Source organism: Choloepus didactylus, chromosome 19 (genome assembly GCF_015220235.1).
Source record: "Choloepus didactylus isolate mChoDid1 chromosome 19, mChoDid1.pri, whole genome shotgun sequence".
In the NCBI taxonomy this organism is placed as follows: Eukaryota; Metazoa; Chordata; class Mammalia; order Pilosa; family Megalonychidae; genus Choloepus; species Choloepus didactylus.
The window spans coordinates 52,756,034-52,773,474 of NC_051325.1; the positions used below are offsets into that span (position 1 = coordinate 52,756,034).

At 47.3% G+C, this 17,441-nt stretch overlaps 2 protein-coding genes across 4 annotated transcripts in view; both read right to left on the minus strand.

The window, feature by feature from the left end:
- Window positions 1-1,365, minus strand: part of KCNB1 (potassium voltage-gated channel subfamily B member 1) — a 96,359-nt gene extending 94,994 nt beyond the window's left edge. Inside the window, exon 1 of the mRNA XM_037812068.1 lies at window positions 1,114-1,365. The gene's annotated coding sequence lies outside the window, so the exon portion shown is untranslated. The remainder of the gene's footprint in view (window positions 1-1,113) is intronic.
- A 9,594-nt stretch (window positions 1,366-10,959) lies between these two features.
- PTGIS (prostaglandin I2 synthase) overlaps window positions 10,960-17,441 on the minus strand; it is a 49,830-nt gene continuing 43,348 nt past the window's right edge. The window contains exons 10-11 of one of the 3 annotated variants that reach the window (XM_037812108.1): window positions 16,290-16,370; window positions 10,960-11,277 (exon numbers count right to left, since the gene is read on the minus strand). In XM_037812108.1, coding sequence (XP_037668036.1) covers window positions 11,112-11,277; window positions 16,290-16,370 — 247 coding nt within the window. In that variant the 3' untranslated portion in view covers window positions 10,960-11,111. Of the gene's footprint in view, window positions 11,334-11,897; window positions 16,371-17,441 lie in introns of those variants that run through there. The other 2 variants (XM_037812107.1, XM_037812106.1) reach the window with 2 other exon arrangements.

Genomic DNA, 17,441 nt, shown 5'->3' on the forward strand with positions numbered 1-17,441 from the left:
GGCGCTGTCCCTCCCGCCGGTGCTGAAGCTCGCCCCACCTCACAGATGGAGGGAGGGGGCCGCCCTTTGGGGCGGGGAGAGGGCCCCAAGAGGCGCCGCTGGGGCCCAGAAGGCCCCACCCCGGACTTCCAGGCCCAACCCAGCCACCCCGGGCGCTGTCTGCCCCTTCGAGTGCTGAAACTCCTTCTCTGGAGCACCCCGTCGAGTCCCGAACCTGGTCCTTCAATGGGGGCAGAGGGGCGCTGCACGAAAAACTTTCTTTTTAAAAAAGAGTTATCTTTTCTCTCCTCCGCTCCGAGATATTCAGGATTTGGAGGAGGAGGGAGGGCCATGGCTCTGCTTTTTCCAAACCTTAAAAGATTTGGGGGGATTCTGAGGGAATTCCAGGTGCCCCACCTGTCGGAGGTCACAACGGACAGGGTGTTCACGACAACCTTTCTGTCCTGGTGCGACCCCTCTCCCCAAACCACGAGAACACCTCCTGGGGTCGCCCTGGCGACGAGGTAAGCCCCAAAGACGCATAGCGGAGCTCGGTGCGAATTCCGGCTCCCAGCTCTGCGCCCCCCACCCCACCGCAGGAGGGGCACGAAGAGTCTTCAGGAACCGCCTGCTCGATCCTCCCCTTGCTCCTTCCCCGCCCCCTTTTCCTCCTCCTCTTCCTCTTCCCCCTCCTCCTCCTCCTCCTCCTCCTCCTCCTCCTCGCTTCTCTCCTGCGATGGCTTTTTATAACTCCGGGATCTGCGCCTTTCCTGGAGCTTGGAAGGGAAGGGGTGGGGGAGGTGGGAGGCGGGGAAATGGGCTGAATTTTCTGGCCTTTTCAAAACGCGCCCTCCTCCCGCCGCGCACTGAGGATTTCGGAAAGGGGGGGGGCTCCCCTGAGCCCCTCAGCTTATGGAGAGCAGGTCCTCGATCCTCGACCCCAGCCCCGGAATGGGGATAGCGCGCCTCCCCAGGCCCCAGCCGTTGCCCGCTACCTGCATCCCTCCCAAAGCAACCCCCTCCCAGCCTGGAGACGCGGAGCCGGGTGAGACCAACAGGGCCGAGCCGCGACAGGCAAGCCCCTGCCCGTGTCCCCTGGCATCCCCGCTGCGGGCCACGCGCCCCAAGACTCACCCCCAGGGTGGCCACCTCCCGGGGCCAGGGACCACGCATCGCCCCGGCGGCCCGGGTGCCCCCGCCCGCGGGCAGCGGCGGTCCCGGGGCCGGGCTGAGCCGGGCCTACGCCGGCCGGGCAGGCGAAGCACCCGGACTGCAGGCGCCGCGCGGCCGGGGCGCGCTCTAGGAGGCGGAGGTCGCGGGGGGCGGTGCGGAAGGTGCGGGGGGCAGGACGGTGATCGGGCGGCACCTCCTCCTCCACCTCGTCCTTCTCCCGCGGCGGCGGCGACAGCGGTGGCTGCCTGGGCGAGATCAACAAGTCGGGGCTGAGCTTCGGCTCCGCGCTCGCTGCGATTCTGTCCCGCACTTCGGAGCTCCGGGAGTCGGGCACCGAGGCCGGACGGCGCCACCTGCGGGTCGGAAGCGCGCGCGCCGCTTAACTCCTGCCTTCCCGGCCCAGCCTGCTCGTGAAGCCAGGGGCGGGCCCGGGGCTGGGGTGGAGATGTGCCTGGCTGTCAGGCCCTTCCCACCTGGGCTACCTCTAGCACCTGCCTTGCGATTCCGCCTTTCCTCGTGGAATCAACAGCATGCACTGAGCGCCTACTGTGTGCAAGGCGCCCACAGCTGTGAAGCAAACACAAACATCCGGCCATCGTGGAGCTGACTAGAGACACCATAAACAAAAAAAGTGAAACAGAGTATGCCAGACGGGAATAAGAGGTGTGGGGAGTAAGAAAGCACAGAGAGGGGTAGAGAATGGGGGTGGGATGATTGCAATTTTAAATAGCCTTTGATTTCATGGAGTTTCCTTCCTAGATTCTAAAATCTAATTGTAGAATAGAATTCTAGATTCTAGTAGAGGAAGGTGGACGATGAGCACATTGACAAACATGCCATGTGTTAGTTGGTGATCACTGTTAAGAAGATCAAGAAAGCAAGGTGAGGGGAAGAGAGTGTGAGTGAGCCCTTGTATACCCTAGCAATTCATTCATTCATTTCTGCATTAGTTCGACTCATATAGAAAGTTTCCTGTGTGCCAGGCCCTGTGTTAGGCCTCTCCTCTCTAGTTGAGCAATGGAATCCATCAAATAATGCCGTGAATGAATCTAGAACCCTAGAGATGTGGGCAAAGCTTCCCTCAGGGTGCCATAAATGGGCCCCCCTTTCCTCGTTTATTCTTTCAAACATATATTTACTGCAGGATAGTAAATTGGTCCTGGGGGGGGGGAGTGATGAGCTCCTAGGGGAGAAAAATCCAAGATAAGGCATTTCCCCTCTTTGGTGTTTATTTTCTTCATTTCTGAAACTTAAGAGATTTGTTTCCATAGAGTTGCACATAATATTATTATATTTCTTTTAACTCTTCCACTTCTCACTGCCTTCATCATCAATGATCCTGGCCAAAGACACCATCATCTCTCCCCACAGCCTCCTCCGTGGCCTCCTGCTCCCACCCTTGCCGCCTGCTCTGCCCCTGGCAGCCAGAAGGATCTTTACATTTCATACATTGGGACACTTCTCTCACCTGCTTAAACCCTCCCAAGGACTTCATGCTTTAGACTAAAATTGAAGTTTCTGCCCAGGGTTTCCGAGGCCCTGCTGCCCTGATTTGGCTCCGCCCCCTCTGTGAATTTGTAGACCAGTGAGGGAATACAGGCAACTAAAAGAGCAAGTTTTTAAAAAGGAGAAAATGTCAGATTGTGGTGTTATAAAGAAACGAACATGATGATGGACTGAAGAAAGACTAAGTGAGGGTGTTCAGAGAGGGCCTCTCTGGGGTGGTAACATCCGGGCAGAAACCTGGAAGATAAGAAGGGGCTAGCCAGGGGGAGGATGGGAGAAGGGCATTCCAGGCAGAGGGAACAGCAAGTGCAAATATCCTGGGGAGGGAGATGAGCCATGTGTAAGAAACAGCAAGGCAGCCAGAGTGGCTGGAACAGAGCGAGCTGGAGGGAGAGTGGTGGGAGGTGAGATAGTGGGGTGGGTGGGGAGGGGGAGCAGACCATGGGGGTTCCTGCAGGTCATGCTAAGGACTTTGGGATTTACTCTGAATGAAGTAGGTGGGAATCATTGGAGGATCTGAACAGAGAGTGACTTTGGTTCGACTCAAGATCACTCTGGAGAACAGGCAGTACCGGGCAAGGGTGGGAGCGAGGCTGCCACTGTCCTGGGAGAGACAGTGGCAGCTTGGTTCAGGGTGGTGGCAGTGGAGCTGGGGAGAAGTGGTCAGACTCAGAATATATTTTGAAGGTAGCACTATCAGAATATTCTGTTGGATTGGAAGTGGGATGTGAGAGAGAAAAGAGAGGAGTCAGACTCCCTCCTGCCTGAGGCCAGTGTTTCCAGGGTCAGACATGGCTCTGAGCTGACCTCTCTACTAAACTAAGGTGCTGAATGCCTGAGTGTTTCCAAAGGAAGCTGAAGAAAACAATAAAGCCTTCCTGACTGGGTGGGGGTGGGTGGGTATCTTTATATTGGTGGAATTTCCAGGCACTGCTGCAGAATACAGCCTTCTGGGTACATCTAAAATACACCCAGAACTGCCTTGCTCCTCTGCTCCCCTTAGCCAAGGAGCAGAGATGAATATTTGCTTCAAAGAGCCCTCTCAATGCTCATGAGAGATGAGGTTACCTACAGATGAGGAAACCAAGGCTCAGAGAGATGAAATCTTGCCCAACATCTTGCTAGAAAGTGGCTGGCACAACCAGGGTTTGAATCTCTTTGTCTGAGTCCAAAATCAGTGGGCATTCCAAACACCAGAACAGCCTTTGACAAAGTCTTTCATCCATCAATTCTTGTATTGATTCATGGAATCCTTCCAAAGGTTTACTGAGCATCTACTATGTGCCTAGCATTGAAGTCAGTGCTGGGGATGGGAGATTAAAAAACAAACATTGTCCTGTCCTTGTGGAGCTACACTTCTTTCCGGCCAAGGCCAGGAGCAGGACAAAAAACCCGATACTGTTTTTCTTCTCTATTATTTTATTAACTTTGTTATTCCTTTTTATCCGCATTCCCTCCCACTGCCCTTCCTACCCCATAGGCAACTATTGTCACATACTTACTGTGTATTATTTTGTTTGTGTGAATTCTTGAAAAATGTGTTTTGTGTACATTTTTAAACCTGCCCACTTCTCACCACCACCATTATATATAGTTTGTGTTATAGATTTCATTCTGGTTCCTATTTTTCTCTAAGATCCATCCACGTTACTCTGGGTACACCTAGTCCACTGCTCTTAATAGCTGTACAGTTGTCCGTGACGTGGATCCTCACCTCTTCTCTGTCCACACCCCCACCATGCTCACCCAGATGACCACCAATTTCCACCTCCCCAGCTAATGTGTCCACGAGCATCCTCCTCCATGTCTGCTTATGGACCAGTGTCATAATTTTTAAAATATTTTCTCCAAGTTTGGAATTGCTGCGTCATAGAGTGCATATGTACTTAATTTGACTAAGTACACCCGGATCTCTTTGCAAATGTTTGCTCCAGACTGCATCCCACCAGCTGCTCGGGAATTCCTACATCCCCATATTCCTGCTGGTGTTTGACATTTAACCAGATATCTGAGTTCTGGCAGTCTAAGGAGGTGCAAAGTAGCATCTCAATTATTTAAATTTGCATTCCTCTGATTACTAATGAGTGGGAGATTCTCTTTATATGTTGCTTGTTCTCCTTCTCTATAAATTGCCTGTTCACATCTAGCATCCATTTGTCTATTGAGGCTGCTGGGTTTTTTCTTGATTATTTTCAGGACTTCTTTGTATAATCTAGATCTTAAGTCTGTTGTTAGATGTTGCATATATTTTCTTCCATTATGTCTCCTGTCTATTAAATTTCTTCAGGGTATATTTTGTTAGACAGAAACCCTCACTTTTGATGTAATAAAAAAGAATTATTTTGGCTTTATGTGTTTCTAAAGTGTTGTTTAAAGAATCCTCCCCTGCAAACATTTTTTTTTTAATTTTATATTTTTATCTTTTACTCTTAGGTCTTTAAACACACACACACACATATATATATACTATTAGGGATGTATGTTAGTTTGAAGCTGTTATGTACCCCAGAAAAGGCTATGTTCTTCTAATCAGTTCCTACAAGAGACCTTTTGGTTAGGTTATTTCAATTGAGATGCGACCCACCCCATTCAAGGTGGTTCTTAATCCTTTTACTGGAGTCTTTTAAGAGAGATGAAATTAAGAGAAGCTCACAGCAAAAAACCCTGGAGAAGCTGAGAGAGGACCCACAGAAGCTGAGAGAGGAAGCCACTGGAGCCAGAAGCTGAAAGCAATGAAACCCAGAAGAAAAGGATCAGCAGACACCAGCCATGTGCTTTCCCATGTGACAGAGGTGTCCCAGATGCTGGCAGCCTCTCTTCAGAGAAGGTATCTTCCTGTTGATGCCATAATTTGATTTTTTATGACTGTGCCGGTTTGAATGCATTTTGTCCCCCAAACGCCATTATCTCTGATGTAGTCTTGTGGGACAGACTTTTGGTGCTGATTAGATTTGCTTGGAATGTGCCCCACCCAGCTGTGGGTGGTGACTCTGGTGGGATACTCCCATGGAGGCGTGGCCCTGCCCATTCAGGGTGGGCCTTGATCTGGGGAGCCATATAAATGTGCTGACTCAAAGAGACTGGATGGAGTGCAGCTGTGAGTGACGTTTTGAAGAGGAGCAAGCTTGCTAGAGAGGAACCTCCTGGGAGAAAGCCATTTTGAAACCAGAACTTTGGAGCAGACGCCAGCCATGTGCCTTCCCAGCTAACAGAGGTTTTCCGGACGCCATTGGCCATCCTCCAGTGAAGGTACCTGATTACTGATGTGTTACCTTGGATACTTTATGGCCTTAAGACTGTAACTGTATAGCCAATCCATCTCTGGTGTTTTGCATTCTGCAGCATTAGCAAACTGGAACAATGACCATAGAGCTATAAATTTGTAAGCTAATAAATCCCCATTGTAAAAGCCAACTCATTTCTGATATATTGCTTGCTGGCAGCTTTAGCAAACTGAAACAGGAGGGAGCCAACTTAAGTTTTCCCTACTGTTAGCCAGTTTTCCAAAACTATGTATGAAACAAACTGTCCTTTCCCCATTGACCTGTGGGACCACTTTTGTCACATGAAGTTCTCCTGAGCTTCCTCCTCTATTTCATTGGTTTATTAGTTGGTACTTGCCCCAGTGCCACCTGTTTTATTGTGAGTCTGTCATTTATATCCAAAAGAACACAACTAATACAACCCTCTCTGCCCAGTTTACCATCTCCTCAAGGAAAAAATGTACTTAGAGGAAACAGGGCAAAAAGATAATAAAACTCAGAATGTCCTATAAAGAGCTCCTCCAATTAGAATTCAAGTGTAACTGTCTCATTTTACAGATGGGAAAACTAAAAAGTTCATCGAGGGAAACAGCAGCCCAGTGGTCAACCAGAGAGTGTGGGCAGCCTAGCTCCAGCACCAGGTCAGTGAGTCCCTGACCAATGTGCTTTCAAACCATCTTTAGCTCAGACCCTCTCAGCAGATTTCTTGCTAAGAGGTGTTGAGGTCAAGTTGGCCCAATTTGTCTATGTAAATACAAGTGAAATCCCCCTCTAAACTGTGCTGGCAAGAGATGTGTCTATTTGAAATCAGATTTTTTTTTTCTTGGACTCCATAATGCCAGCCATCATTTATCTATTATCCCACTGGGTATCCTACTTGGATTTTTCAGAAGATATAGGCACGGAGCAAGGCTAATTACCCACCTCTTCCCTCTCTCCCATGGACTCCTGGGTAGTAGTAATTGCTTTATGAGGGTGATTGTGGGGGTACCCAAAGTCTCCAGGGGAATCGTTGACATCTCTGAGTGGGTATCATGCAGGACACTCTTGCTCTTGGCTACGGCATTGCCTGGACAAAGCTCCAAAAGCCACAGAGATTTTTCCATCCACTTTGACTGTAGTCTTCTTGCTTGTTCTTCTTTTGTCACATTGAATAATCATAATCATAATCATCAGTAAAATGGGGATAATGAGAGACTACTTCACAGAGCTGCTGGAGGGTTACTAACGAGACAATGCATATAAAGTGCTTATCATCATGTCCAACACTAGTAGATACTCATTAACATGTAACAATTATAGCAATACCAACAACCACAGTAATAGCAGCCAACATTCACTGAGCACTTACTATATACCAGGCATTGAACTAAATGCTTTGCATGCATCTGACCTCATTTAAGTTTACTTATAGCTTTCTCACCCTTGGATTGAATATTCTAACACAAGCAAGACCTGCAAGCTGATGGGCATTCTTCAGTGGACAGAAGTCTGATTCTAGTACCTGTTCTATTCTCAGCTGGCCTGATTGCCTTTACTGAACCCTGGGTTTCTTGGCAGAGGTTCCTGGTAAATGAGTGAGTCTAGATTTCTGATTGGCCCAAACATTTTTCCATCCCTCTATCCATTCATCTGCCCATCATTTACCCATCAACCCAACCATTCACTCACCCTCCCAACTGTCCAACTATATACCCACCCATCCATCTACCCACTCATCTATCAGTCCATAAACTCACCCACTCATTTGTTCATCTTTCTTTCCAACCACTTCACACATTCCATCCACTATTCATCTTTCCACTCACTCATCCACCTACCTATCCATTCATCCAGCCAGCCACCTATACACCATCTTTCTACTTACCCATCTATCTATTGATTCATACACCCAACCACCCATCCATGTACCCAATCACTTACCTCACCTACTCATCATCCATCCATCCATCCATCCATCCCTCCAATCATCCCCACCTATCTACTCACCTAACATTTCTGGGGCATCTACTACATGTAATGCTCTGTGATAACCTCTGGCATGGTCTCCTGGTCTCCCTCCCTTGGAGAAAATGTGGGTATCCCAGAAGGTCTCCACAAACTGAGATGGGTAAGCAAGTCTGTGTGCAGTCCAGTGAGCCCCCTTTGTGGCCTGGACTTTGCCAAAGCCAAAGCCTTGTCCTCAAAGGGTCTGTGGCCAAGCAATGATGAAATGCAGGGTGGGGATGGACTGAGGCACAGGCTTCCAGCAGAGCAATTAGAGGTAAACTAATATCTCCTCCCCACAGAGGAGCCTGGGAATTCCAAGATGCAGAAGAAAAGGAGCAAGTCAGCAAAAGGAGGAAATCAAAACCACAGAGATCAAGAGCTAATTAACTGATTCTTCTAAGATAATATTTCATTAAAACCCAGCTCTTCTGCCCTTTGGGGACTGATATCTATCCTAGCTCCTCTCCATCACCCTTGTCCACTCCTGCCTGATCTCATTCATCAACTCTCTGACATCACTCCCCAAGTTTTATCCCTCCTCTAATCCAACTTCTTCCCAGCTATCAGGGTAGACTTTTAAAGACACAAGTCTGACCATGTCATTCATCTGCTTATAATCCTCCAGGACTCCTCATTGTCCAGGATAAAAGACAAACTCCTAAAATGAGGCAAAGGCCATTCATTCCTTTAGCACATATTTCCTGGGCACCTACTGGGTGCCAAATCTGTGCTGCTAATGCAACAGTGGGAAGAAGATTTGCTTCTGCTCTGCAGCTCACATTCAAATGGGAGGCAGAAACAGTATTTGAAAATAATCTCAAATTGATCATCACTCTGAAGAAAATAAGCAAAAGTATGAGGGTGAGAGTAACAGGAGGGGCATTGAATTCAGATCAAGGACTCCCTGAGGTAGTGACATGCAGCTGAGGCACAAATAAGGAGGACTCAGCAAGCTAGGAAGAGTGTGGGGAAGGACATTCCAAGGCAGAGGTAGAAGGGAGAGTGGGTACAAAGGTGCTGGGGCAGAACAAGGTGGAGACTGAAGGAGATGGGATGCAAGACGGTAGCTGTGTCCAGGACCGAGTATATGAAGAAAAGAAGGAATGAAGGAATGAGAGAGAAAAACATGGAGGAATGGGAGAGAAAAACAGAAGCAAGACCATGCAGTGAGGACTGTATGTGTGTGTGTGTTTGGGGGTGTGTGTGTGGACTTTATTCACATGCACTGAAAAGTTTTAAGGAAGGGAGTGGCTGATCTTTTACCTTCTGAATGTAAAGGGCTGTTCTAAAAGACTTCTCCTGAGACCTCAGTTTCTGCTGTGGCCTCAGAGACTCTAGACTGAGGACCCCACCTGACAAGTGCCCACCCTCCAGGGAGTGCTGGACCCTCTGACACAGGACTTACTGGGGGCTGGTCCTAGGTGGGCTCTGCAGCTTCTGCCCATCACCAACTGATGGCAAGGATGCTTTAGGAGAAAGCTGCCAGAATTCTTGGCACTTTCTCTTCCTCATGAGGGGAGTGCCTCTCTTCCCCCACAAGCTTGGGAATTGCAGGTCACAGAAACATGTGTCTGACCCTTGCTCTGTCTGTTTTTCCAGCTTCATCACCATCCCCGCTTTCCATATCCTTGCATTTCAGCCTCTGGTCTGGTGGTGGGCAGTACCCCAAGATGGCCCCAGTGATTCTGGTGCTCACAACTTATGCACTCCCTTTCCCTGTGGACCCTGGGCTTGGCCATGTGACTCACATTTACTAGTAGAATGTGGCAAAAGTGATGCCAATTCCAGGCGTAAGCCTTCAGAAGGCCTTCTGTGCTTTTGGGAGACTTGAGCTGCCACATAGGCAGCCCAGCTACCCTGCTGGAGAAACCACATGGAGATACCACATTGAGAGGCCACATCAGAGAGTGAGAAGCTCCAAAATTTCATGGAAAGGAGAGCACTCAGCCATCCCAAAGTCCCAGCTGAGCACAGCCTTCCAGCCATCTCCGCCAAGGCACCAGATGGGAGAGGGCAGCCATCTTGGATGTTGCAGCCCCACTTGCCATCTGAGTGCAGCCACATGAGAGACTGCAAGTGAGACTGGCAGAAGCACCATCCAGCGAAGCCCCTGTCAACCCACAAAATCATGAGAAATAATAAAATAGTTGGGTTTGAAGCCACTACGTTTTGGGGGTGTTTGGTGGATTGAATTGTGTACCCCAGTATGGACATGTTCTTGATCTTGGTCTGCATTCTGGTGGGTGTGGATCCATTGTAAATAATATCTCTTTAAGATGTTACTTCAGTTAAGGTGTAGCCCAACTGAATTAGGTTGGTTTTTAATCAAGATTATTGGAGTCCTTTATAATCAAAGTGAAAGTCAGGGAGAGCGAAGCCATGGGGAACAGTCAGAAGCAGGAAGTCAACAGAGCCTGGAGGAGAAAGGAAAGATGGCACCCTGTGCATGGCCATGTGACGGAAAAGCCAAGGAACCCCAAAGATTGCTGGCCAACCAGAAGATACTGACCCTGGGAGGAAGCAAGCCTTCTAGCCTCTGAAACAGTGAGCCAATATATTCCTGTTGTTAAGCTAACTGAGCGTATGGAATTTGTTTTAGCAGCCAGGAAACTGTAACAGATTTGCTACACAGCAACAGATAACTGATACATGGTCTTTGTTCACGCTGTTTCTAAAGCTTAGAATGTTTCCCCCACCCCAAATCATATCCCCCCGCTCCCCATAGGGTGGATTTCTATCACCTTTCAAAGCCCAGATCCAGTGTTACATTCCCTGCCTCTCTACGCTCTGAGTTAGTTTCTATTTCCTCTGGGCAACTCTATTATGGAACTAACTAATGAATTTACTCATTTTTCTGTCTCCTCCATTGACTGTAGGTGAGGATTAACTCATGTAATGCTCATGACACCTGTAGGAAGGAGATGTTCTTATCCCTCTTTTACAGGTGAAGAGACTAGGACACAGAGAAGTGCCCCAAATTACCCTGGTATTAAATGGCTCAAACCTAGGCAGAGCTCATGCTCTTAAGCACCATGCTATAAGACATGAAAACAGTAAGGACATTTATTATCTCATTTAACATGAAATCCAGAAGTAAGTCATGCCAGAGTGTGCCAAGGCAGCAGCTCAGGGTCTCGGGATTCTTGGTTGATTTCTCTGAGATTTTCCTGTCCTCATGGTCACAAGACGGCTGCCATGTTCTCACATGACACCTCCAAGAGATGAGGGAAGGAGGAGCATATTTTTTTCATTATGGAAGAAAACCTTTGCTAGAAGCTCCCTGCAGACTTTTCTGACCATCTCATCAGCCAGTACTGGATCCAATGGCATGAAGAATGCCTCTGATGGGCTCATCAGTGGCTGGACACTGCTGAGGAAAGAATCAGTGAGCTTGAAGATATAGGTCAATAGAAACTTCTAAAACTGAAATGCAAAAAGAAAGAATGAAAAATGTAAGAACTGTGGGACAAATGCAAAAGGTATAATATATACATCATGGGAATACCAGAAGGAGAAGAAAGAAAGAATTTTCCGAAAGTATTGACAGGCACCAAACCACAAATCCAGGAAACTCAGAGAACACCAAGCAGGATCTATACCTACACATATCATCTTCAAACTTCAGAAAATCAGACATAAAGAGAAAATCTTGAAACACTTTACCTATTGAGGAACAAGGATAAGAATTACATCAGACTTCTCCTTGGAAGTCATGCAAGCAAGAAGATGGTAGAGTGAAATATTTAGTGTTGAAAAAAGCCCCAGCAACCTAGAATTCTGTGTCCAGTGAAATTACCCTTGAAAAGTGAAGGAGAAATAATACTTTCTCAGACAAACATGTATTCAAGGAATTTGTTGCCAGTAGACCTGCCTTGCAAGAAATGCTAAAGTTCTTCAAAGAGAAAGAAAATGATATAAATCAGAAACTTGGATCTACATTACAAAAAGGAAGAGCATTCAAGGAATAAATGAAGGTAAAACAAAATATTTTTCTTATTCTTAATTGATCTACCAGATAACAGTTTATTCAAAATAATAACAGCAACAATATATTGGACAATTACAGCTTATGGATAAATAAAATGAATGACAGCAATGCTATAAGGGACGGAGGGGAGAATTGGGAATTCTCTGTTATAAGGTACCGTATTACCTGTAATGTAGTACAGTATTATTTGAAAGTGGACTTAGATTAGCTGTAAATGTATACTGCAAACTCCAGGGCAACCACTGAAACATTTCTACAAGTATAATTGATATACTAAGAGAGGAGAGAAAATGGAATCATTTAAAATGATAAAAACCAGAGAAGCAAGAAAAATAATGGAAGGCAAAGGGCAATGAATAGAAAACAGTTACAAATATGGTAGATATTAATTCAACTATACCAATAACCACTTTAAATGTGAATGGTCTAAATACACCAATTAAAAGACAGAGACTCAGAGTAGATTTAAAAAACAAAACAAAACAAAACAAAAATGAGACCAAACTGTATGTGGGCTAAAGTCAATGGTTCGGGGGAGGCCAAATGCTGTCCCTCTGGCATATTATATGGCTTAAACCGTTACTGGTAAGCTGGATAGCACAACTCAGTGCTTTTCAAACTGGGGTATGTGCCCCTTCACTGGCCTACTGGGAGAAGATTTCCCCAGTCTCCTATATAGCAAGGAGTGCCATGTAAGTAAGTTCTGATTAATGCAATGGAAGCTGCGGATGATGTTCACTTCTATGCTCCTTCCTCCTTCCTGCTGGCTGGAATGTGGATAAAATGGTTGGAGCTTCTGCAGCTATATTGGACCATGAGATGGAACCCACCAGTTACAGACAGTAGGGGAACCAGAAGTAGGGGACGTGCTGACTATGGAGATACCACATAAACTCTGTTCTTGTATATCTGCATGAGAGAGAAAGAAATGTCTGCTATGTTTAAGTAACTGTTACTTTTAGATAGCTGTCATTCACAGCAAAATCTGGACACTATTGATCTGGATCACACTCAGAGGCAGTTCCACAAACAAAGATGGTTTAATATACTTTTTAGCATGTTTCCACTCAACAATTTATAAGAAAATAGAACTCTAGTAAGACAGCAAGGCATAACAATCACTGCTGCTTGTGAAAAACTGTTTATATTTTAAAAAAAAACATAAAAACTAATGACTTTGGGCAAGATATTTCAACTCTCTTAGCCTGTTTCTCCATTTGGAAATGGGCAGGGTAGGACATCATCAGCTCACTGTGGGTGGGGGACCGTGGGTGGTAGGAGATAACCCGGAAGTCAACAGTCACCCGTAACAGACCAGGCAGTGTATGGGTGACCGCAGTGGTCAGCACCGTCCTCTTTTCCCTGTCCCTTTCACCTCCTCTGATTATGTCGAGAAGAAAGGCTCAGGCTTAGCACTGCTCTAATTCTTACTGGTCTCATTTTGTAACAGAGGAGAGGCCCCCCAGACCTCAGCTCAGACCCCTTGGCAGCACCAGCATGCAGCCCCCTCCTCAGAAAACTTATTTTTCACAGTTGCTTTCTATTTTTGGCAGCGAGTGATACATGCTATTCATTACCAGCAGCAATCGAAAAATTTCCCTTTTTTAAACAAATTTATTTTAAGTTTAAAAAGTGAGTCTGTTCAAAAGGAAAACGTTTGGTAAACAAAATACAAAATACAGCAAATAGAGCAAAAATGACGATGGTAAAGAAACACTTCATTAGGTCAACCTGTTTTCTAACAGAGGTCCTGCAATTTTGTGATTCTAGAGCAAGGTTTGAAGACATGCAGTGACATCTAAGCACCTTCCTAACTAATCTGTAACAAGTAGCTAACTTACTCATCACTCCCTCTTTTCTCTATAGCTTATATTTTACTAAGAAGAAAGAAAGAAGAAAAATAATAAAGATTAAAACAAAGAGGGGTTTCAATCATTGTCTCCAAAACTGTACTTGGGTACCAGCTGGAACTGCCTGGTGGGAGAATCACCTCTTCCTTGAGTAATTCCCTAATGATCAGGGCTCCAAGGAGATGCCACTTTTAAAAGGAACTGACCCCTTTTTTTGAACATTGGTGAGGATCTAGTCTCAGTGACAAACCAGCCCCGATTTGGAAGGGAGGAAGTCACAAAGGGCTTTCCCCCAGCATGCCAGGGTTGCAGCCACGCACACAGAAATCTTCCTGCAGCTATTTCTGCTAGCCTTCTTCCTTCCCTTCCAAGCAAGGGATGAGGCAGCTAAGCGTTGCCATGGAAACCGGCTCCATCCTCCCACGCAAGGCTGTCAGCCCTGGTTTCCTGCAGAGTTAAGAAGCTGGCGGCGGCGAGGGGTCACCCGGGCGTAAAGAAGGGTTTCCCTGGGGATATCCCGCCTCCTGCCAATCACAGTGTGTCTGGGAATCCTGGCACTGCTCCGAGGAGAGACCAGCCAGCCCCTGGAACATTGGGAGGTCTTGAGTCCTCTCCTCTCCCTCCAGTTACTCTGGAGGGGCCTAGTTTTGTGTGTGTGTGTGTGTGCGTGTGTATGTGTCTGTCTGTCTGTCTGTTTCATTGGATGCATCCACACGTGGATGCCTCTGGCCCTGTCCACCTTCCAAACAGAACTGCTCCACTGCCACTCTCTTGAGCCCAAGGAATGGAGAGCTGTCCATCTAGCATTTGCTTGTTTTCCAGCTCTACTAGCTTACAAGTTGTGGGACCCTGGGCGAGTCACTTCACCTCATCTGTCAAGAAGACAGAACCATCCTCTCTTCATAGAGCTGCCTTGAGTAGAAATACGATTTCTACAATGCTGTTACAGACATTTAGAGGGTACTCAATAAACAGGAGTTAAAATTAATAATCATATTTACCATCATAAAAAGGTTCCCAGGAATTTTTCTTTTTCATATTTTTTTCCCCCTTAAAGCTGAGGCAAAGGCCTCACTGATCTGTTTGTTTAAAGGGTGGCACACCCTGAATGGGAGGGACAATTGTCTGAGGATCTGGTTCTCACTCACCTCCTACAGTCACTTCTGAGAGTTAGAACAGAGGTCTCAACCCTGAAAGCCTTCAGGGGCCAGGAGGTACTGTGAATGGAGAAGCAGACCAAATTGAAACCCTGATGAACCCCCGAGCACATGCTCCATATAAGGGGGGTGGTGGTGGCTGCTACTCAGCTCTGGCCAATGGTTGCCCTTGGGAATGTGGGCCCAGTGGTGGCCAGATCTTCCAAGTTTCCAAGAGAAACTGGACATTTTGAATCAACTCTCCCAAAGATTATACGATAGCAACATTTAATTCTTTTTTAAGTGGAGGCCAAAAAAATCACATCAGCAGGCTGAATCATGCCCACAGTTGGAGCTTCAGAGCCAGAATGCATGAAATCAACACCTCCTCTCTTTCTGGCTTGACCAGTCTAAGGATCCCTGGCTGGTTCCCTCCAGCCCTTCCTTCGGGGTGTGTCTACCTCAGTTCCCTCTCTGAGTCTTGGAAAGCCCATGCCATCTGGAGCCCATAAGTCTAGGACAGAGAACGATACTCCTTAGAGCCCCATGCTCCAAGGATGCCCCTGTTCTGCAACCTGGGTGCGCTAGCCCCGGGAAAACCCTCCTTCTCAAGGATCAGTGTGAACAGACGAGACAGGAGTGTCCAGGGGATGGAGCTTCCAAGGAAGCAGATATTCTAGGGGATCTCCTTTGGCTTTAGCTAGTTTAATAATACATTGGGGGACAAGCTGATTTCAACGGATTCAAAGCCGAAGTGGCTTTTTAATGGCCAGCTTGTTTTGATTGTTTAAGGCCCAGAATATAGCACTTGATAAGTACTTGGAAGGTTACCCCTCAGCAGCTGGAGACACAACCGTGAAGTCTCATGGACTTTCCCTGTCTGCACTAGGTTTTTTTTTGTTGTTGTTGTTTTTAGAGAAGTTGCGGGTTTACAGAACCATCATGCATAAAATACAGGATTCCCATATACCATCCAATTATTAACATCTTGCTTTGGTGTGGAACAATTGCTACAATTGATAAAAGCACTTTTTTTTTGCACTAGCTTTTGTGGGTATCATAAGGTGAGAGGAATGAGATGAGCTGAGAGCTGAAAAAGTCTGCTTTTGGAACTAAAACTTTGCAGCAGATAATCCATAGATCTTTCAGTGTCTTCTGTTCATTTGCCTTCTCTCAGCTTCCCCTCTTTCCCCTGCCCTGGATGTAGCCTTCTAGGGAAAACGGCAGGAAGGTGGGCGTTCAAAGCTTTGCACCTGGGCCAAATGCAGACACAGAAAGGTGGGAGGCTGGGGGACAGGCTGGGTGAAGGCGAGTGTGTGAGTCCCCGGCTGCTCCTGGATCTCACGGCCGAACACGGTAACGGACGGGCACATCAAGTTCTGGCTGCATCAGACCAAAGCCGTACCTGCTGAAGTCAAATTCAGGGATCTCCACCTCTGGGCTGCTCAGCTCCAGGTCAAAGTGCATCAGCACCAGGAACACAAATCTGGAGAGAGATGGCATTAAAGATGAGCTTATTTGGAATAAGGCAGGAAAGCAATGGCCTCTTCCTGAGTTGGAGCCCGGCCCTCACTTTAGGAAAAGTGGGAAAAGGAGGGGCGTAAGCCAGTGGAGCAAAGGCCACACTTCCCAGCCCCCTCGGGCTCAGGCAGGACAATGGACTAGTGAGAGCCAAAGTGAGGTGTGTTGATCCCAGGCCAAGACATTTAAGAGCCAGTGTGTGACTCTCCAGCTTTCTCTTCTCCTGGAGGCCTCCTGCTGAGGTGGGAGAGTCAGCAGATGGCAAGAGCCTCTGAGTCTCTGCATGCAGGGCAGCCCCCAGATCCACAACTGATTTTTTATGACTGAGAAATACATCTTTGTTGTTATAAGCCACTGAGACTTGGAGGTTGTTCCTGACTCCTCCCGGCCACACACATCCTGCCTTTCTCCTGGCCAGGTCTGCTGCTAGCCCATCAGGTGCCTTTCTGAGAATTAGAAACAGGTGCCCTTACCTCAAGACATTTTACTGCCATCTGTGGGGTAATTGTGATAATCTACCAGTTTTGCAGGAACAAGCACTCTTTACTGCCATCTTCTGGGAAACCGCCATAATAAATATACAAAGTCACCAGGCCTATGATGTAATCGGTGTCCCCTATGATGTAATGTGGTGGCGCCTCCCTGATGCTAACTGGCTCCTGGCTGCCTGCATTTGGTAAGCATCAGGACCGTGGCTTGTACTCCTCTGTCTCACCACTGCCTAACGCAGGACCGAGCAGACGGCAGGGATTCGTTAGTCTTACTGAATGAGGAAGAAGAGGGAAGAAGAGGGTAGAGGGAAGCCAACACTCTGGACAGGAGAGCTGGGCGCAGGGCTGAGCCACTTGGGTGTGTGTGACCCTCACCAACTCTGTTTCCCTTTCTGTGTCTCAGTTTCCCCTTCTGGTCAAAGAAGGGAAAGGTAGCCTGGGTCCCTTCCAGCTGTGAAGCTGGGGGATGCTAGAGGCTGAGTTTATATGGCGGGAGGTCTGAACCCACCCCTGGCACCTTCACTTCCTAGATATGTGACCATGCT